Source organism: Vespula vulgaris, chromosome 9 (genome assembly GCF_905475345.1).
Source record: "Vespula vulgaris chromosome 9, iyVesVulg1.1, whole genome shotgun sequence".
Lineage (NCBI taxonomy): Eukaryota > Metazoa > Arthropoda > Insecta > Hymenoptera > Vespidae > Vespula > Vespula vulgaris.
In genome coordinates, this window is record NC_066594.1 from 6,865,661 (window position 1) to 6,887,354 (window position 21,694).

The 21,694-nt window shown below is 30.6% G+C and overlaps 2 protein-coding genes across 5 annotated transcripts in view; one reads left to right on the top strand and one right to left on the bottom strand.

The window, feature by feature from the left end:
* Window positions 1-171: 171 nt before the first annotated feature.
* Window positions 172-20,089, bottom strand: LOC127066175 (quinone oxidoreductase). 3 transcript variants are annotated; one of them, XM_050999589.1, is made up of 3 exons: window positions 19,798-20,089; window positions 2,148-2,873; window positions 172-1,428 (listed from the first exon to the last, which is right to left on the bottom strand). In XM_050999589.1, the coding sequence occupies exons 2-3, from the start codon at window positions 2,861-2,863 to the stop codon at window positions 993-995; spliced, it is 1,152 nt and encodes a 383-aa protein (XP_050855546.1). In that variant the 5' UTR covers window positions 2,864-2,873; window positions 19,798-20,089; the 3' UTR covers window positions 172-992. The 3 variants fall into 3 exon arrangements, with proteins under 3 accessions (XP_050855546.1, XP_050855544.1, XP_050855545.1); XM_050999587.1 differs by lacking the exon at window positions 19,798-20,089 and adding an exon at window positions 3,429-3,810; XM_050999588.1 differs by lacking the exon at window positions 19,798-20,089 and adding an exon at window positions 3,429-3,808 and having other exon boundaries at window positions 172-1,410.
* The window catches only part of LOC127066163 (putative uncharacterized protein DDB_G0277255), a 295,758-nt gene continuing 287,509 nt past the window's right edge, over window positions 13,446-21,694 (top strand). Inside the window, exons 1-2 of one of the 2 annotated variants that reach the window (XM_050999560.1) lie at window positions 13,446-13,674; window positions 13,786-13,919. The gene's annotated coding sequence lies outside the window, so the exon portion shown is untranslated. Of the gene's footprint in view, window positions 13,920-21,694 lie in introns of both variants that reach the window. The other variant, XM_050999553.1, reaches the window with a different exon arrangement.

Sequence of the window (21,694 nt, forward strand, 5' to 3'; positions counted from 1 at the left end):
ATTTTCTCGACAAAACTTATAACTAAACTTATTTATCTATAGACGCAAAAAATACTGATCTAAGGATAAACAATGAACTTTCACACATCGAACGCCATTGGTTAGAAGGGAGGTGGGGATGAGTATCGAAATTGACGATGAAAACGAGTTAAACGATTATAACATTTCGAACTCATTCATTCATTCTTTCTTATTAATCTATCATTCGATTTTCTCGATTTCTCACTTTTGTTTTCTCTTTCTTTCTCTCTTTCTCTCGTGTATCTCTGCCGCGAGCTATCGTTATATTATAAATATATATCGTAATTATAATTATAGTATAAAGTTTCAACTATGTTCATTGACGTTCTTGAATTCGTTCGAGATGCCATTAAAAAAAAAAAAGGGAAGTGAAATTTTTTCTACGATAATGTTTTAACGACGAGTTGATAGAAATTAGATTCAAAATATATGTAATCGTGAGAGATCGTCGGTAGGAGTACACATGTAAATATAAGTATATAGATACACACACACACACACACACACACACACACCCACGTCTCTTTCTCTCCCTTTCATACACTCGCAAAACAAAAATCATTCATACATCACATTAAACAAACAAAAATCAAATCGTTAATTTAGAAACTTTCTCTCTCTCTCTTTCTATGATCCTTGAAAAAAAATTCTAATTCGATCCTAACGAGATAGGAAAATAAATCCTATTTAAATTTATCGAAACTTCTCTTTCCCCAGATAATTATATTCCCTTGTCACAATTTTTCTCATGATATCTTCGGTTATATGTTTGAGCGAAATTAAGGAGAAAGAAAGAAAGAAAGAAAACGAGAGAAAGAGAGAAAAACTCGATAGATATTTTCGAGTTCTTGTTGAATCCATGAAAGAAGAGTCTCTTGGACATGGCTAATCGAGAACAAAAGAGAGACAGAGATAAATAGTCAGACAGACTGACAGATGAAATTTCTCTTTCTCTTCTTCTTTTTTCTCTTTTAATCAGCTGGATAGAAACGAAGAATCGCACGACCTTGAATCATGGAATGACAAAGCTTGTGAACGACGTCGAGTGCTTCCTCGGCAGGATATACCGTATGTGGTGGTGGTTCGATTTCGTTCGATGCAACCAATTGAACCAGTTCACGGAGTTGTTCCAATGTACCTGGTTCAACCGACTTTATACTTTGTTGTCTTTCTTCGGCACGTCTACTAAACTTTGGTAAAAGACGATCAGCTACTTCCTTTATCACGAATACGACTCCGCCTTTGCTCAAACATTGGATGCTACGATGTAGACTACGGGACGTAGTTCCAAAGTCAATTACAACGTCAACCTGACCTTGACAAGCGTCCATCGTCCGTTCGATCAGCTGTTTCTCATACAGATCTTCGTTCCATTGTACAACGTTAACGCTGTAAGCAAAGTTCAAACTATTTGTTAATAAATCGAATGAACTGTCCATCTGTTTATTAATTAATTCGGAATTTATTATCGTTCTTCAACTTGGTTGTTTTGATATTTTATTATAAATCCGAATTATTGGATTTCGTAGAATCGTGTATGTCAAATGCATATATCAAAATATAGATATTATATCAACATCAATTTATCATTTACAGATAATTTTTCACGTATCTCGATTTATTATCAGTCACTATCGTTACTATCTAAACAACCAAAAGCTGTGCATATGTTTGTGTGAATATGTTCTTAACGAATCATGAAAAACACGATCATGTATCTGAGTGTTTACGATTGTGTATGATTTCCATCGAAAACTGATACACAATCGCGTTCAAATCCGAACGAATCTTATCTCTTAAAACTGATTAAAGAAAGTAAGTATTCTCGAGGAAAAAAAAAACAATTTTGACAAGATAATTAAGAATTCGATTTGATACGATTGATGACAATTGAAATGCAAACGCTGGCTGGACTTTGATTGAATCAAACAATTACTGAAGATATCAAAGAAAATATCAATAAAAAAAACGAGAATCGAATTATCTCGAATAAAATAACGATAAAATATTTCCTGGCGCAATGATCGAAATAATAATAACATCGATACAAAATCGACCAAAAAAAAAAGAACTAAATAAGTCAAAACAAAAAAAAAGAAAGAAAGAAAGATCTGTGAGATTCCTACCGTTGAAATTCCTGTGCCATTATGAGACCATCATCTTTAAGTGTTGCGATTGTTATGGTCACTCTATCCTTTATATCACTGAAGTGATAAGCCGCAATTCTCAATGCCCAAAGTGCTAATCCACCTGTGCCAACGATCAATATCTTGCATACAGTTTTCTCGTCTCTTTCCTTCAAAAGATTCTGTACATGCTCGTGTGCAGAAAATACGGTGTTCATAGCAAGTAGTGCACCGGCTGGTAACATAGCTGCTACGCTCAATGACATATTGTCGGGTATCTTTATAAGATATTTAAGATCATGTACAACCAAATATTCGACGTATCCGTTTGGTATTCCTTCGTACGGATAAAGAATAACGCGATCTCCAAGAGCGTATTCGCAATCCTCGTTAACGTCAGAACCAAGAGACTCGATGACACCGGCAACTTCGTATCCAGGAAATAATGCGGCATCTCTTACGCCATGATGAGGAATGTTAATTGGGAAATCACCCTCTAAGGATGCCTCGGTAGCCAAACTACTGGTACTTGATACCGATGTGAGAGACGAGAGACTCGGTGAACGTTTTGGATGATAACAAGCTCCGGCACAGACTACACGGATTCGAGCACCTTGTGCGGGTACATCAGGAACCGGTACATCGAAACTAAATACGCAGTCTCGTCCTGTTACGCTTGGACTTTCGATCGACAGTTGTCTGCACAGCTTGTTCATTTTCTCTTCTCTGAAAAAAAAAAAAAAACACAAAATATAATAAATTCGAACGTCAATACGATATATGCATATTTGAGTTTTCTTTCTTTCTTTCTTATGAACCCTTAATCGTTGTTTGAATGTATCTATATTATATATAATCGCGTATTATATTTTAAGTACTTAGAAATTAGAAAACGAAACTCGCTTTCTAGATTCGTCTTATTTTACGTTTCATTTTACGCTTCAATCGATATCTCTTTTCAAGCACTCCAATGGAATGATTTCTCACGATAGCGTAGATAAATTATTGAAGCATATTGCACCGTGATTCATGCTGCGTCTAACTGTATATCACATGTGTATACATATACATATATAAAAAAAGAAAGTTTCTCAAATTTAAATTCATTTCTTTTGTATTTTTCACTGCTTCGTGTAAGGCAAGAAAAGAAGACAAAACAAAACGAAAAAACACAACGATATAAAACGATGTAAACGGTATACTATTAACAACGAAATTATAAAATATAATGATAATACAATAATATAATGACATAATATGAATAATAATAATTACGCGTACCCATTACAATGGGTGGGACAGGCCTTATGAGCGATCGATGGCACTGGCTCCAATTCCACAGGCATCTTGATATCGTTGAATGACAAATTTTCCAAGAAAAATTTTCAGGAAGAAAAAAAAACGGTAAAGACGGACGATAATCGTCGAATCTTAACAAAAACTCTTTATAGCGATCTTTCGATAATAAAATAAAAACAAAAAATGAGCGATCGTATTTTCGAAAAATAGTCAAATATTCGACGTAAATAAGGGAGAAAAGATTTGATGGAAAAAAATCCAATCAAAGAAAAACAAAAGAGAACGTAGACAAATATCGAATTCGTTGTCTCACGTGTTGTTCTTTCGAACGCGCGAAACGGACTAACTCGAAGCGTCGAGAAACGCAGGCTTTTATACCGTTGCTCGAGAGTATACACCAAGCAACGTGATGATGGTAGAAAAGAGGAGTGCGGTGAAGGGAGGAAACGATTCGAGGGGCGAGGAGAGCAGGGGAGGAGTTGGTGCACGGTAAGAAGGGAGAGACGTAACGTAGAAGGGTTCGTAGGGAACGTATATATACGAACAAGCACGAATGAAAAGAAGGCGTGAGAGAACCACTCACGAAACGAACGCATGCACGTTTGTTTTTTCATGCGTGTTTCTCTCCCCACTTATCAACCTCCAGTCGTCTTCGTAGTTGTTGTCTTTTATTAAATCGATCCTTAATGAGAAATAAGAGAGAAAGAAAGGATGAAAGAGATGGAGATACGTAGTTCGTCAGCTGCCATTTAAATGGAAATGATATATATATATATATATATATGTATTTAAGAATTACGGTGTATGTTTACTTCTTTCTTTCTTTTATTGTTTTGTTTTCAATATTTTTTTATTTCCCTTTCTCTCTTTTTTTCTGATTCCGCAATTCATAAGTTGCGAATTATTAGTTTCAAGAGCAATCTTTTTTATGATGCCACTCATTGATCGATATATCCAAAAAAATAATCGTTCACGACGCGACAGATTTTTTCCCTTTGCTGATGGACTCTGAAGAAGCTTGACCTAGGTCAGTTTTTCCCGTGTGAACGGTGTCGCAGTGTTTGTACGGAATCGTTCCGTACGATCGGTTTGTGGAAGGATTGAATTAAGCACGTTCGTTTTGTACGGGATATTCGTATAAAAATTTTCAACCAAAAGGAAAAAAAAGAAAGAAAGAAAAAAAAAAGAAAGATGCAAATATTTCATTTAGATCATACACTGCGTGTTATTATCGTGTTCTTCACGAAGAACGTCCTTCGTTAGAATTACGAACGATTAAATCTGATTCGTTAAACGTTCCAGTTCTCGTCGTTTAATTAAATTCAATATTCAATGATATGTATATGTAAGTAGGTGTGTGCGTGCGCGTGTGCGAAAAAAAAAGAAAAAGAAAAAGGAAAAAAAAAAAGAAAAGAAAAGGAAAACCGAAGAATCGTCTTAATTCATAAATCAGTCGTCCATCAATAAACAGCTGTTGCTATTTCTCTCGTTATCGAACACGTTTATGGCTTTAATGATATTACGTAATTTCGAGTTAAATTTAAATGACACACTTTCTTTCGATTTGTAACTACTACTACTCTCTCTCTCTCTCTCTCTCTCTCTCTTCGAGACTTGGAAACGAAAGATGAACGCAGAATTTTCTTTTATATTTCTCTTTTTTTTTTTAAATAGAAAAGAAAAGGAAAGAAGACACGATGTGCCAATGTTAATGCAAGGAAAAAAAAATAAAAGGAAGAAAGAGAAAAGAAAAGAAATCAAAGACACGATTTCCGGACAAACAATAACGATATTTAAATTTTAAATAGTCTGGTCTATGTGTCATCATTCCATTTACAATATAAAATGTTCATGCATACAAATTTACAATCGCGTTATAATGAATTCGATGAGAAATAACACGATAGTGTATCAATTTTAATGGATTTTCATTATTATTGGCGTACAAATTAAAATTGTAGATCGGTACATTTTGTTCAGTTGTTTTTCAAAAGATTTCATTACAAAGAGAATAAAGAAAAAAAAACGTGATAGTTTTATTTATTTATCTATATTATTTTCATTACCAATAACAACAACAACAATTTCTTAAAATCATTAAGATCATAGATTGTAAACATTCTATCTATAAGCTGGCGCAATTATTTACCAGTTTGTCTTTCTAAGGAAAACGTATAGAACTTGTTTATGAACCTGACAATATATACGTATATATATAATAGCTAACTCTATTAATGTTATCATTTTAATAACGATTTATCTCTATCTCCTTAAACGTCATCCTTTCAAACATTATATAGATGCAGGATGCCTCGTTTAGATTGATCGTTTGTTTTGAATACACACCGAAGTCACTTCTCTTTTTTTATGGACGACGTCACGTTTATCGATTATAATTATTCATCAATTTTGAGAGATTGAATGAAGAAAAAAAAAAAAGAAAGGTAAATATATCTAATCTGAAAATATTTTAATAGCAATTTAGAAGATTTATGGCTGTACTTAAAAAAGAAAAAAAAGTATTTCCAATATTTTTTTTCTAATCGATCATATTCCTCTTTATTTCATGTACCATCAATTCTTCATCGTATATACATATCTATCTAAAATTTTTATTATAAATTTATTATATATAGATCTAAGAAATATATGCACTTATATAAATACAAAAAAGATCATATAAATTTATTTATCATATAAATAAATAAAAGAAAAAAAAAATTCCTAGATGAATTTTCCTTATGAATTATCTAGATAATCCTAGATATTTCAAAACTCTCATAAATTATTCCTCTTTTGGAGATTTTCTAAACGTTCGTAATTTTTTTACGATTTGTAAAAAAAAAATTAGCCTAAAAAAAGATAACACACGCAGTAGTTTTATAGTTTTGTGCCAACTCCTCTTCCCTGTTATTTACACGCATATGGGTATACATATATAAATCGTATTACGTTTATTTATTACGTATATAAATTTCAAGATGAAATTTCGAAAAACGAATTATGAATCAATATATAAAGAAACATAAGAGTATAATAGAGTCGATCACGACTTGGACATGCGTAGTCCATTAGCAGTCTCGCTTCGACTCCTTTTGCAACCTTCGTATGATTAAAGAAAAAAAAAGCTCAACCTATCGCGGCAATGAAGAAAACATCACGTTTAACTCATACATCGTGTTACTCGTGTCCTTCTTACCTGCATAGAAGAAAGAAATAAAAAACCAGAAAGATAAAGAAAGAGAGATAGATAGATAGAGATAGATAGAGAGAGAGAGAGAGAGAGAGAGAGAGAGAGAGAGAGAAAGAGACTTGAGGAGGTTGTTCTTAATTAGTTACACACGTTCACTAGTTTCTCAAAGCAATAAGTTTCAATGATAATCGAGAGTCCGAACACTGTGAAAACAATGTTGTACACATTACGTAAGTTAACTATAAAGAGCTTTGTAGAATGCTCCTATTCGATCATCGTTTAATCGTTGTTTGACCTCGTTAAAAACCGAACATAACAGGTACGCTGTTGTTGACTGTTCGTTCTTTTGTCGTCCACTCATATACTCTTCTTACTACGTGTTATTATTAACACGTAAAAGAATTTAGCATTATAAAGAGGGAGAGTGAGAGAGAGAGAGAGGGAGAGAGGGAGAGATTCAAAAATTGAGATTATCTTTCACAATCTTTGATAATATCGTATGTATTCGATAAGGAAGTTAATAAAAAAATTATGTCACCAATGAGAATAGTCTTCGAGTACTTTCAAAGGATCGATAGATCATTACTTGCAAGTTACATTATGCAAGGACGTTGAATCGATCGGATGATACGACGATCTTTGAATATTCTTTTTCTCTTTTCTTTTCCTTTTTCTTTTCTTTTTCCATTTGCAATTTTATTATTATTTTATTATTATTAAAAATGATATACGTTTGAAAGGATGTCTCTTTGACGTTGGGTTGGTTCAATCATGCGATTAAATGAAATGGGCTCTCTTTTACATTTATTTTTACATTTATTTTTTAAGCCATGATAGACGGCTGTTTTTAAGTGATCATTCGACTTTGAATCATTTATATATAGGTATAGATGTATATACACATACACACAGACACACACGTGTAAATATACTTCATAGATGTTATTGATAATCACGATTCGAATTGAAGACTTTCACGCATCTAGTGCATGACAAACTATTCTTTACCCTCTCCAAAATGATTCAGAATCGATATATATATATACACATACACACACCCACACCTACGAATGCGGTAGTCTTGTTAAAAATAAATCAACGACGAAATTTGTATGATCAATCGTTATCTTTGGAAATATCGGAACGTTATCATTGTAATTCATTTCGAATTACTTTAATGGCCACATTTATTTTTAGTTCTATTTATTTATCGTCGTAATTCCTTTCAAATAATTTTCTAACGCGTAATATGTAATTAAGTCGCCTCTTTTGGGAAATTTTTTGGGAAATTTTTTTCATTGATTCTTGTTAAACTTAAGGATATAGGATATTAAAGTTCTTAGAAAAAATATGCACACGGTCAATTTTGTAATTATTATAAAACACGATGAGAAAAACGTGCTCGTGTTATTACAGTAGATTGCAAATCCATTCGCAACGTGGGAATACCTAGATAAAGTCTTTCATTCGAATGACACACAAAGTGTGTCTCTATGTATGCGTGTATGCGTGTTTTTTTTGCATACGAGTAGATATTCTTAAAATTTATTGACGTTTACAAATGCTTTTAAAAATTGTCTCTGTCTTAATTATCTCACGTTTTTACCGTATTATTCGATACGTCATGAAGGCCAAATAATGACGTACTTGAAAATGATAAACGAAATTTATAGCCAATTGTTAATACATAGAAATGAAAAAAAGAAGAAAAAAAAAAGTAAAATTTAAATTTCAATTGACGATCACGTTGGATCACGTGATCGCATTATGGATCACATTGATATCACCGATGTATTAAGTTGACCTAATTTTTCTTTTCTTTCTTCTCTTTTTGTCCGGAGGACAAAAAATATCTCGATTTAATTCCTATAGAAGTTATCTGCCTAATACGCATGTAATCTAAATTAGAAATGAAAATCTGCAGTCATCGCTTTGGTGTTTCCATTTGGACGAACCAAAGGAAATATACGCGTATGATAAAAATAGCTTACGTTTAGTATGCAGAAGAAGAAGAAGAAAAAAAAAGAAGAAAAAAGAAGAAGAAGAAGAAGAAGAAGAAGAAAGAGCAATCTCCGTGTCAAAGACTTTTTCTCTAATCATTTTTACTTGTCTTCCGCTTCCTATTTTATTTCAACCATCTAATCAACAAAGAACAATTTGTTAATCAAACTTCTAGTCATCGTCGTTTGAACAAAATCTTCAGACTTCCATTAAAACGAGATAAACGAATGAAAATAATTTTGTCCTTTTACATTCTCTAACGAAATACGGAATCTAATTATCAATTTCGATTTGACAGATGGAACGTCGATCACAAAAAAAAAGGAATACAAAAATTTTATTCTGAAATCAGGAAATACGTAGATGGATTTATTTGACGAAAAAAAAGAACTCAATTTGTTTTCGTCTACACAATAAAAAGAAAAAGAAAACAAAATTTATTCCACAACTCGAACTTAATGAATTAATAATTAATTTTGTTATCTTTCCAACGTAACGAAACAAAAAAAAAAGTAAAGAAAAGAAAAAGAAATCGAGCAAGATTGAAATAAACAATATAAACGCATTGAAGAGGATTAAATAGAAAAAAAAATAACAGAAAAAAAAAGAAAAAAAAACCTGAACAAAGAACAGAAGAGTATATCCCTCTCGCTATTACGATTATGCTAACGCAGCGAAAATAAAAAAAAAAAAAATCGTTAAAGAAACGATGACTTAATCTTTCGGATCTCAAAAGAAAGTATATACATACGTACAATTAAATGAGAAAAAAAAATGAAAAAATGAAAAATGGAAAAAATGGAAAAAAAAATGAAGAGAAATTAAAAAAAGAAAAAAGAAATGAAAACGAAAAAGAGAGGAAGAAACAACAAAGAAGGGGGTAGAAAATATAGAAAAAAAAGAAGAAAAAAAAAGAAAAAAAAGAAGGCAAAAAAAAAAAAAATTGTGCATGTAAACTTCGTTGCTGGAAATCTTGGAGAAGTTTCTTTGTTATATACGCGTTTGGTTCGATACGGTGCACGAGCGAGAGCGCGCGCGCGCGCGTACACATACACAGATATATATATAAGTACATACACACACACAAATACAGGTTGCCCTGGGTAAAGATGGGGGAAGGCGGTCGATACCATGGCACGCTTGAATCACGTGTACATCAGCAGGCATTCGCGTGTTCGCCCGAGCAGATCTTACATTAGAGCGCACCGTTCTCACCTATTTCGAGTATAATGCTTCGTGTGTGTGTGTGTGTTTGTATGTGTGTGAGAGAGAGAGAGAGAGAGAGAGAGAGAGAGAGAGAGAGAGAGAGACTGTAACCCTTTTATAAAATTCGATTTTATATCTCATATTATATATAAACATACTATTTCATTTTATTCCTATTTATTTCTCTTACTGTACGCACGATACGAAACAATTTTTCAAGCGACGAGAGACAGGAAACGAAAGAAATTTTTTTTGTGTAGCTCATAAAAGTTCCGTTACGTGATATCTACGGGGAATTAAGAATTCGTCCGAGAAATTCGACGCCCACAAAATGTCATTATTCTTTTTTATTTTTTTTTTGTTCTTTTTTTCGTCTCCCTTTTCATTTTTTTTTGTAGCTCACAAAAACGTTCCACGATTGTACGCGAGAGACGTACGATATAAATTTTGAGATTTAAAAAAATGACTTTCTTCTCTTTTTTTCTTTGTAGTTTATCCAATGTCCTACGTGAGATTAGAAGTTTCTTAGAGAAACTATAGACACATACAAAAAATGATGCATTTTTATTTTCAGCTTCCTTTTTTTCCCTATGAGTTCATAGAAGTCCTTCTTATGTGATATCATTTATCTAAACAACTTAATGATACAATAAATACATCCAAGAAACGTTGATAAAAATTCATGAATTATCTTTGTCTATCGATGTACTTATAAACAATAATCACTACTTCTTTCTTTCATATCCTTTGTTCTGATTGACCAAGCAAATTCAGCAACATCTTATATACTGTGTTTCGTTTTAGCTACTCCTGGAACAGCTGTTCGCAGAACGGAGAAATTTTTACTCTACTCCACACACACGTGTGTGCGTATATATATATATATACATACATATAATTTTATATATTCACCCATGCAAAATCTTTTGAATATTCTTTTTTTTCTTTTTATCAAATTTCTCAAATAACGAACCTCTCCAAATAATAATTCATAATAATTATAATATTATCCATTTTGTAATTATTATTAATTCATTATAACTTTGCGACAAACAACTAATTAATATATTATTTAATTACAACGTTAGTAATTTCTATTCCTGATAATTAAATTCTTTCTATTTCCATATTGTTTTGCAATTTTCTTGGGACATAAAAAAAAAAAAGAAAAAAAAATCAGAAAAGAAAATACATAAATTTATTAACAGATCCTTAAATACATAATTAAAAACTTAAATAAACTTTTCTAGCAAATATTAAAATTATGCCTTTCTGTTCGAAGAAGAGAATGCTTGTAATATCAAATATCATCGTTATTCGCTGTAGCAGTCAATAAAATTGTAGTAGCCACAAGGGAATATATTTTTTTCCAAGAATTTTTAAATTCTTCATTTGAAACGAAACAAAAATTATATCGGGTATATTTTAATGAACTACGAATATTACTATAATAAACAGAGAGTGAATTCGAAATAATTTTTGTAAAAAGCGAATACGGTTTATAATCATTTTTTTTTATATACATATAAAATTTCTGACACATTAATCAATAATTATAATTATTATTGCAATGGTCAGGTGAAAATATTTTCTTCGGATAATTTCGAAATTGCATACTCAAAATAAAATTTGTTAAACAAAAATTTTGTCGACAGATATGTATCTACAGGATGAGCTAAAAGTTTTTAATGATATTTCAAAATCAATCACTCTTTTTCGCAACTTCGTATTAATTTTTTTCTTTTTTTGCCCTTTTTTGCCTAAAGAAAGGCCCTACATTTAGAAACTTTGGGTCTCAACATCGTACAATAAACATGGATAAATTTTTAATAATTTTTTCGTAAAAAAAACAAAAAAAAAATAAAAGAAGAAGAGAAAAAATGAACCCAATTATTATTTCTTAAAATCTGATTGGTATTAATTTATAATAATCTAATATTATTAGCAAAGATAGAGAAACTAGTTTTATGATGGACATATATATATATATATCTATGTATATATATAATATATATATATATATATATATATATACGTAGAATATATAAGTTATGCTTATCAATTATAAATTACATATCGTTATCTCTATGAGAATTTCTAGTAAGACCGAGTTAATAAGTAGGTACTCCTCTTACTGATATGAGAATATTAAAGTCCTGTTATATTAATCGTTTTCATACTTGAGAGAAAAGATCTGATAGATAAATAGCTCAAATCCAAACAAAACATTTTATGTAATTTGAAAACAAACGATAACGATCGTTCTGTCTTGTAATATAATATAAATAATTTAATCTTTTTATAAATCTTTTTAAAATAGTTTTTATAAATATATATATTTTTATAAACACACACACACACACACACACACACACACACACACACACACACACACACACACACACACACATATATTTTTTTAAACAAACTAGAACAATTCAATAAAAGTGATTGAATTAGTCGAGTGTATCCATTGAATATTTTGAAGTTAATTTTTGCGCTGGATAAAAAGAAGATGAAAGAAATAAATCTTTGAATGGAAATGAAATTCATTCGAAACGAATCGAGGTATCGAATGAAACGAGTTATGAAGTGGTTATAGATAATCATTAGCAACGGGTACGTTTTTATGAATAAATGGATACAATAGGAGCAAATAAAAAAATCCTGACACTTTGGTTGATGATCACAGAGAGAAGACTATGTACATAATACATATACAGAGTGGATTAAAAGCTTTTAGATGATTTGTAAAAATAAATCACTCCTTTTCGAAAAGTTAAAAAAAAAGAACAAGTAATAATTATTAGCTCAAATAGCCTGTAAAAATATACTTTTTATTGTTCGAATATAATAATAAGAAAAACGTTGGAATGAAAAATAATCAATAGTATTTTATTATTATCGGCGTTATCTTTTATACGATATATCGTTAACGTATGATTATTAATAATACGTTCTCCCAATTTACTTTTCATCTTTACATTCTTTTCTTTCTTCGTCTTTTTTTTTTTTTTTTTTTTAGACTGAAGATAAATAATTATTCAGATGCAAATAAAAAATATATGTTTGTGTTTACTTTTTCTTTTCTTTTTTGGCTCTGTAATGTCAATTTCGTAAAGACGAAATAATTTGATATATAAAAGTCATCGAAGAATTTTTGGGTTCATATAGAAAATTACAATTCATCCTATATATAATATATATATATACACATATATAAAAAGTAATATGAATTGAGTCACGTTAGGGACAACTCCTCTGGTGTCGTCCTCAAAAGGTGACATTCGTTTTTCACGATGCCAGCTCGTGGACTGTTTCACAATTGCACGTGGTTACATGGAGTATCTTTTATTTATACATGTATATATGTACGCGTGTCATCTGTGTGTGTGTGTGTGTGTATATATATATATATATATACACGTGTACACGTGATTATATGCGTTTACGCACAAACATATGTATAAGAAGCTTTGTGTCCAAGGAGAAGACCATCGTTTTATTTCGCAGCACGTGTGTGTGTGTGTGGTGTTGAATTATATATATATATGTGTATATATATATATATATATATATATATATATATATATATACACGTACATGCCGTAGCATAACTACCGGACTAACTCAACAAGCTCCAGACTGTTAACGGACCTGAGCACGAAAACAACGTGACTTTCTTTTTTATTTTTCCTTTTTTTCCTTTTAGTTTGTTTACTCACGTTTTTTTTCTGTTTTTTTTTCTTCTTTATTTTATTTGCGCGTTAATGTATAGCCGAGAACGAGTTCCTTGTTGATATGAAAAAATAAATATTCCATGTGAAGGTGATCAGTATCTATTGTATACGCATTAAGATAACAATAATAATAACAATAACAATAATAATAACAATAACAATTAAATCAAATGATAATGATAATACGTGTTCATCATAGTTATGAAAGATCGTCGTCAAATATTTTATAACAAGTAATGAAAAAAGAAATACGATGTTAAAAAAAAAACAAACAAACAAACAAACAAAGAAAAAATATCATGGAGGATTACCTTGACACAAGAATAATATAAGGTAACGCATTATGTTTATCTGTTTATCTATTGATCTAAACAATGTTTACAATGTTTATGATTTATCGTATAAACGATAACAAGCAGCGATCGATAATAACACGTTATCGAACATTTTTCATTCAAATTAATCGTAAAATTAAATTCAGCGAAAATATTGAATATATATATTATAATTATTAATAATTAATTCTTTCATTTATCTTTTATCTATATATTAATTTCTTCCTATGGTTTCTCTTTATTTTTTTCGATGGAAGATAAATAATTATTCACGTATGAGTAAAAAAAAACGTACGTCCATGCTTTATTTTATTTCTTTTTTTTTTTCGATAATATCGTACAGACGAATTTGATTTGCCAAAAATAACTATGATATTCTTTCATTCGAAAAGTTTTTATCAAAGATAAGAATGTTTTCATTTAATATTATCACACTATCTCTTTCTCTCTCTCTCTCTCTCTCTCTTTTTAACAAATTCTGATATCCATTTATTTATGTACCTACACAGTTATGTACTTTACTAGTAATTATTTGTGCATGTACATGTTTCATAATAAACATAATACATATTTTCGAAATTTCTATTGAAATTTTCGAGTAGATACGTCTACGAGAGTGCCGTTGTCATCGGTTGAATGACAAGTTCGAAGCGATCAGCTGATCGCTCGGTCACGTTAAAAGGGAAAGGCACGTGAAACGTGTTTGTTCTCTGACTTTGATTCTGCCTGACTCATAATTTCATTCTATAGGGTGGACGGAAAGTTCTCGGACTTGTTGTTTCAATTCGAGTTTTAATCCGACAAGAAAATAATCTAGTCTAAACGGTCTCGGAAAAGTAGTAATTAATTTTTATTATTATTTACAAAAAAAAGCAACTTCTTGCCTCACCCTTTGCTATTCTATTTATTCATGATTTATATATAATATAATGTGAACAATTTTATGAATATATATTTTTTCTTTTTCGAATTTGACGTTTGAAAAAAATTCATTTTTTAATTCGCCAATTAAAAGTAATTCGTCTGATTACCAATTGTAAATTTTTCCTTTGGAATTAAAACTTGCGACAGATATTGCATAATATTCTATAAAAAGACATAATTTGATAAACAATATTGTTATTACGATAAGAAAAAAAAACCGGTGTTACGATATGAAAGTCACCTGATTTATTATTAACATATAATTATAATTATTTTTAATCTGTTTTAATTCGCTCGAGTACGTGACGTTCTTATCTCGTCTTACGTATAAATGATGATCGATCACGAAGGCAAACAATGAGAAATATATTATTATATAAATTGTCATTTGACGCCCGTCTAGAAATTGTAGTTTCATGCGAATTAAACGACAATTATTTTAAACGTGAAAAACTGAGTTTTGATAAACTGCATTTTGAATTCGTGTAAATAATCAAAATTATTCGTAGAAGAAGAAGATGGAAAGATTTGACGAATAAATGTTTAAAAGTCGAGATTTTCTATAATTTAACGAAATTAAATTTATGTCCGTATGTATCTATATATGTATGTATCTGTGTATCTAATGTATTTTGTAATAAGCGAATCTTGTAATAAGAAGATAATAAGCGAAGAAAATATTGTACGTTGTGCGTAGATACTTACACGAGTAGATGTAAAAATATTTACAGAATTGTGCGACGTACAATTAGTTCGATCACGACCATTTGCACGACAATTCTAAATTAATTTTTTATTTCTCTGTTAAACGAACGTGAAAGATAAACACACGTGTTCCTATTACACAATAATAATGATGATAATAATAATAATAGTGATAATGATAATGATGATAATAATAATAATAATAATAATAATAATAATAATAATAATAATAATAATAACAACAACAACAACAATAAAACTATGTATTTCTAAGAGAAATATTTTCAAATAAATAAACAAAAGCGACAAAATTCAATCTACTGTAAATTAAAAAATTAATGAATTTAAAGTTATAACAAACCTACAAGAAAATTTTTCTTCTTTTCTTTTTTCTCCTTTAAATGCGTCGTGTAAATTCAACCGCACGAACAAACACATATACAAACGAACGAACACACGGATATATGGATACTCGTATAATAAATGTTTCATAAATGTAAACGAATATACCGCAGTTTTACCGCATTGCAACAAAATCTTGAAGCAGTTCGCGAAGTATCATACGTGACCACAGTGCTCGCTTTACACTAGTGTAATGACCTTTGATACTACACAGAGAGAGAAAGAGAAAGAGAGAAAGAGAGAGAGAGATAGAGACAAAGAGAGAGATAGTCATTCAAGCTCGTGCTATAAATGGTGGAACTTCAAAATACATATTTTACATATACGTTCTCGATGATACAAGTATAATGCTTTTAAAGAATGATATCATTATATTTCTCAATGTTATATCTTCTTCTCTTCGATCACTGATAACCTTTAACCTCTAATACCAAGTAAATCCTAACGAGGATAACGCAATACGTGTATTTAAAAAAAATAGCCGAGATATACATAATTATTTCATTTAACTCGTATGTTGTCAAACTTTTTTAATAATCCTCGAGTCTTACTTTTATCTATTTTTAACACTCGATAATAATATCACGTACGAACGATACGGTTACGAGAATGAAACAATAAAAGTTAGTTGTATATTTATCATTTCTATTTTTTTCTTTTCTTTTCTTTATTTGCAATACCGATTATAAGAATTATTAATTGCAGATGTGATAATCTTAATATGAATTTATCGCAGAAATATAAATGATCTATTAAGAATGAATCATTGGGTAAAATCGTTTGTTTATCTCTTTTTTATACATCATAAAAATATTACTATTTTTCTTATCTCTCTCTTTTTCTCTTTTATATGTTTATATAAAACTAATTTGTAAAGTTATCATCGTTTGAAACGATACAAAAATTATAGTATTACGATATAATAAATTAATTGATTTAATAACAATGATAAAAAGATTAATTAGCAATTGCTCTAATAAATATACTTGGAGAAATTATAGATTGGTATACGATGCAAGTCCGCATCGAATTTCTCTAATAATTATTAACGATCATTTATCAACAATCTCAAACAATTATCAACGGGATCAAAAGATCTCTCGTTGCTCGTTGCTTTTATTATTATACTTACTTATTCCGACCCCCTACATCGCGATTCACTCATGACGTTCACGTTATATTCAATGAACAATGTCAATTACTGAGATTAGCTGAGATTTGAATTAGGTTGGATCTCCAACAGGCGTAGATTGTTGACGAACCGATCACGTTGCCTGAACACGTCATAGAGTTGCATCGTACGATCAATAATTGAACTTTATAGAAATATCAATTAACAATTTAGTATGACGTTAATTATTACTTCGTGAAATATCTTACAAATTAACGTCATTCGATTTTTTTTCTTTCCTGCATTTTTTTCTTCTTTCACAAAATATCTCGCGTAGAAATTATTTTTTACGTTCGGTTAAATTCTTCGAGTATTTTCGAGCTTACACGATTTTTTCCTCTAATAAAAAAAAAAAATATATATATATATATACATAGATACATACATACATACATATACAAAGAAATAAAGAGAAAATAAAAAAGAAATATAAATAGACATATAGGAAGGATAACAAATTTGTCGATGATTTAAAAAATCGATCACACTCTTCCGCGACTTCCCACTTTTCAGACTCGCAAATAGGCTTGCAGTTTTACAAAGCTAAGTTTGTAGTTTTACGATCTGCAAAAAAAAAGAAGAAAAAAAAAAGAAACGAGAAAAATTTGCCTGAAAAAAGAACGATCGACTTTTTAAAATGAGTTGGAAACATTTGACTTTGGACTAGTTGGTATGTCGAAGAGACCCGGATATATTTCAAAAACAAATTTTCTGAAAAGAATGTTCATCCGTAAAGAACGTTCGTTTCTATTTCTAGAGTTGACACGTTGAATATGCTTCGGAAACAACGAATAGTGCTGTCAACGTTACGTTTTGAAGAAAAAGAGAGAGAGATGGAGAGAGATGGAGATACATAGAGAGAGAGAGAGAGAGAGAGAGAGAGAGAGAGAGAGAGAGAACGAGAAAGAGAGAGGGACAAGGGAGTATGCTGATGATATTCCAAGGACGTTTCTACTTGTCCCCGGAGGTCTGCTTCTACTCGATCGAAGCCAATTTCGTGTGAGTTGCGTCATCGAGATCGAGTTCTTCCAGGTCACCGGAACAATGGCCTTTCATATCAAAGCGGGCGAGAATAAATGTGTAGATGTGCATGTATATGTATCTATATGCATCAGTATCCAATTCATTGTTTACGTTGGATACTTATTAAAAGATTGAGATTTCATTGATTAGAACCTAAGAAAACGCTGAACATATATATATATATATATATATATATATATATATATGTATATATAATTTAATTTAATTATATTTGTAATTTGTATAAATCAAATAATTTGAATAATTAATATTTTCTTTTTTTTGTTTTGAACTAACTGATTAAATTTCCATGTAAATGATTTAAGTAGTATCTGCGTTAAAGGAGACGAAAGAAACAAACGAAAAAAAAGATGAAAATTTATATAATTTAAATAAAAGTTTGAAAATAAGTAGAAAATTTTTTCTGTCAAAAATTCATATTTTCTAGGAAGATAAAAATATAAAAGAGAGAGAGAGAGAGAGAGAGAGAGAGAGAGAGAGAGAGAGAGAGAGACAGAGAGAGAAAAAAAGAAGGAAACAAAGAAAAATAAAGTTATTAATCATTTTCGATCGATATCAAAAAAAGCGAATTGGATGCATGAGAGAACTGTTTTCGATCGGTTGGTATCTGGCAGGTCTGTATCATGTTGTTAATGCGAGTTCTCATCGATCGAGAATTATATTTTCGCTCCTTGTTTTTCTATTGAAAAGGTGGATTTACGAGCAGCAATGGCGGCTCGTTCACATTAAAAATACAAAAATAAAGAAATAGTAATAATGATAAATAAAAAAAAGAATTTGACTGTTAAAAAATATAATGCACGTAGTATAACAAAAGTATTTTTTTTTTTTTTCTATCGTAAACGATTAAAACGAATGAAAAGAGATAGGATAATGGTTAGGTCATTCTACTGCTCATTTCTTTTAATACTTCTATTTGATATTATAGATAGCAAAAACATTTTACGCATTAATATCGTGAAAATGAAGTATCTTTCGCGTTACCGGTATAACGTCCTCGAGAAATCGAATTTTGCCGATAACAGATAGATATGGGATATTTTTATCGAAAGAGGGTGTGTGTGTAGTGTGTGTATATATATATATATGTACATATATATGTATGTATGTATTTATGTATATTTAGACAAAGATGGATCTCGGTACGAAGAGTCATTGAATAATAGCTTCACAAGCAAATGCACATTCTACCATACTCGTTTGTTTAAATATTTACGATAATGAAGGCTAGATGGTCGATCGTCTATGCTATAAGTTCAGAAACGTTCACTTTAAATAATACATTTCTTCGGGTAGACAGCATCGATTCTAACTCTATATATATATGTCAATTACAGGTTGGGAAAAAATTTTTTACTCTTACAGCGTTTTACTGAATTCTGATATATATATATATATATATATATATATATATATATATATATAAAGTAGTTTCAAAAAATCGATAGTTACTCCAATCGACTACTTACAATCATCTGGGAAACTTTAACAAAAAAGATTCTCCCATCCACTGCCTTACTTCACCCTCGCCATCGTCTCACCCCGTATAAAATATATAATATATAGAAACATAATACAAGTATTTGTCGAAGTGTACGACGAACAAATAATACGATGATCGAGCCCTTACCTTTTTCGTATCACTTGAACGATCCTTACGAAGAAGACGAAGCTTCGTTGTTGATCGTGACGTTATATTTAAATAAATTCAGAGACGAAAAAAGAGAGAAGAGAGAGAGAGAGAGAGAGAGAGAGAAAGAGAGAAAGAGAGAGAGAGAAAGAGAAAGATAAATAGACAAAGAATACGAATGAAAAGTAATGAAAACGAATCACAACAAAATGAATCGTTTCACGATTGTATCGTTCGAATTTTCTAGGAAAATTTTGTCCGAGGATTTACTGTTTAGAGGAGGGTCCACTCGTAGACACTGCAATAATGCCCATAGGTAAAACGAAGGAGGGCGCTTCAAAATGGAATCCTCTCATTGCGCCGACTCCGAAAACTTCGCTAACCTCCTCCTCTGCCTCTTCCTGTCTGTGTCCTTAGTCTCTACGTGTTCGTTACTCGTCTATAGGAAGGGACGTAATCGATCGTACAGTACGTACGTACTTACTTACACAGCTATAGAGACCATAGCCTTTGAACGTTACTCAATGGACAATAGAATCTTCCTTTTTTTCATCCTCTCTCTTTCTCTCTCTTTTTCTGTTACCCTTTTTGTTTAACTCGCTATTTTATACCAGTAGAAAAAAGAAATAAAAAATAAAAATAAAGGAGAGAAAAAAGAGAAAGAAAGAAAACCTGTTTGGTTGCGTTTAGGGTCACGGATATATATATTTATCTCTTTAAGGGTGTGAAAGGAAGTTCCTACATGACCAATCCATTTTTTTTTTTTTTTTCATTTTAAACCAATTTAAATAACTCGTTTTTCTAACCGACGATTGTTGTTCGATTAAATTGTTATTATCTCCTTTGTTCACTATTTGCTACGAATCTTTAAATAAAAAGTGATATTAGTAGCAGTCTCGTTGCAATCGATTTATGCGAAGATGGGATTCTTTAGTTCGTTTATTCAATGATTTCGTTATCGTAGAAATCTGTATTATCGACGAAGAATAATACAAGATTTCGTAGGTTAGCAATTTAAATAAAAAAACGTGAAGCTTTCGTCATAGAGATCGAAGTTTTCTATTTTATCAATCTACGATAACGATGTTATCATCGAGGATACGTAAACGTAGATATCGCTTTCATCGACGATCTTATAGCACTCTATGTTTCCTACAATCGAATGGAATTAGATCGTAGCGCTATATGATATTAGTCGGGATTAGAAACAACAAATTATTGTTAATTAAAGAAATATTTCATAATCGTATAATATAACAATCGGATTGGAAAAATATTTGTATAGTTTATAGAAATTAAAAAAAAAATAATAATGATAAAAAAATAAATAAATAAAGAAGAACATTATTACGATTGAACAAAAATTAACTTTCTTTTTGTCACACGATTCAAACAATTTCATTAAATAAAATTATTACGTTTTCGTAGATTTATATACCGCATGCCATTTGTAAATAATAGTCTCTTAATGTAAGAGGCAAAGATTTATGTGTCTGCGATCGACGACAAGCAAGAGCAAACTAGCTCTATGCGATCGTAAAAATCAATCGTTTCAAAAACGTCGGAAACGTGCCCACGAGGACGACGACGACGACGACGACGACTGACTCTTCATAAATTTTTTATTGAAGTTTCACATTACGCGAGTTCACTCAGATTTTACAAGATCTTACTTAAAAATTATTTACCTTCTCCGTACCAATAATCTGATCGATCTAAAGATAAATCATATCGTTCAATACACATTCTTTTACTATCTCTTTGATTATTTATTTTGTCAACGCATGATAGTTTCGTTATCGTACATCATCAAACGTACGAGTGTGTACGAAAGTAGGTACATAAAAGTTCAAAAAAGATTTTATACGCGCGCTTTGTTTACCTCTATTTTTATCTC

Bases quoted from the DNA above. Each gene is read 5' to 3' on its own strand.
- LOC127066175 (XM_050999587.1), bottom strand. From the start codon at position 3,493: ATGCCTGTGGAATTGGAGCCAGTGCCATCGATCGCTCATAAGGCCTGT. The intron at 2,874-3,428 runs GTACGCGTAATT...TTTTTTTTTCAG, and splicing joins TGTCCCACCCATTGTAATGG to AGAAGAGAAAATGAACAAGC. The intron at 1,429-2,147 runs GTAGGAATCTCA...ATTAACAAATAG, and splicing joins ATGGCACAGGAATTTCAACG to TTTGAACTTTGCTTACAGCG.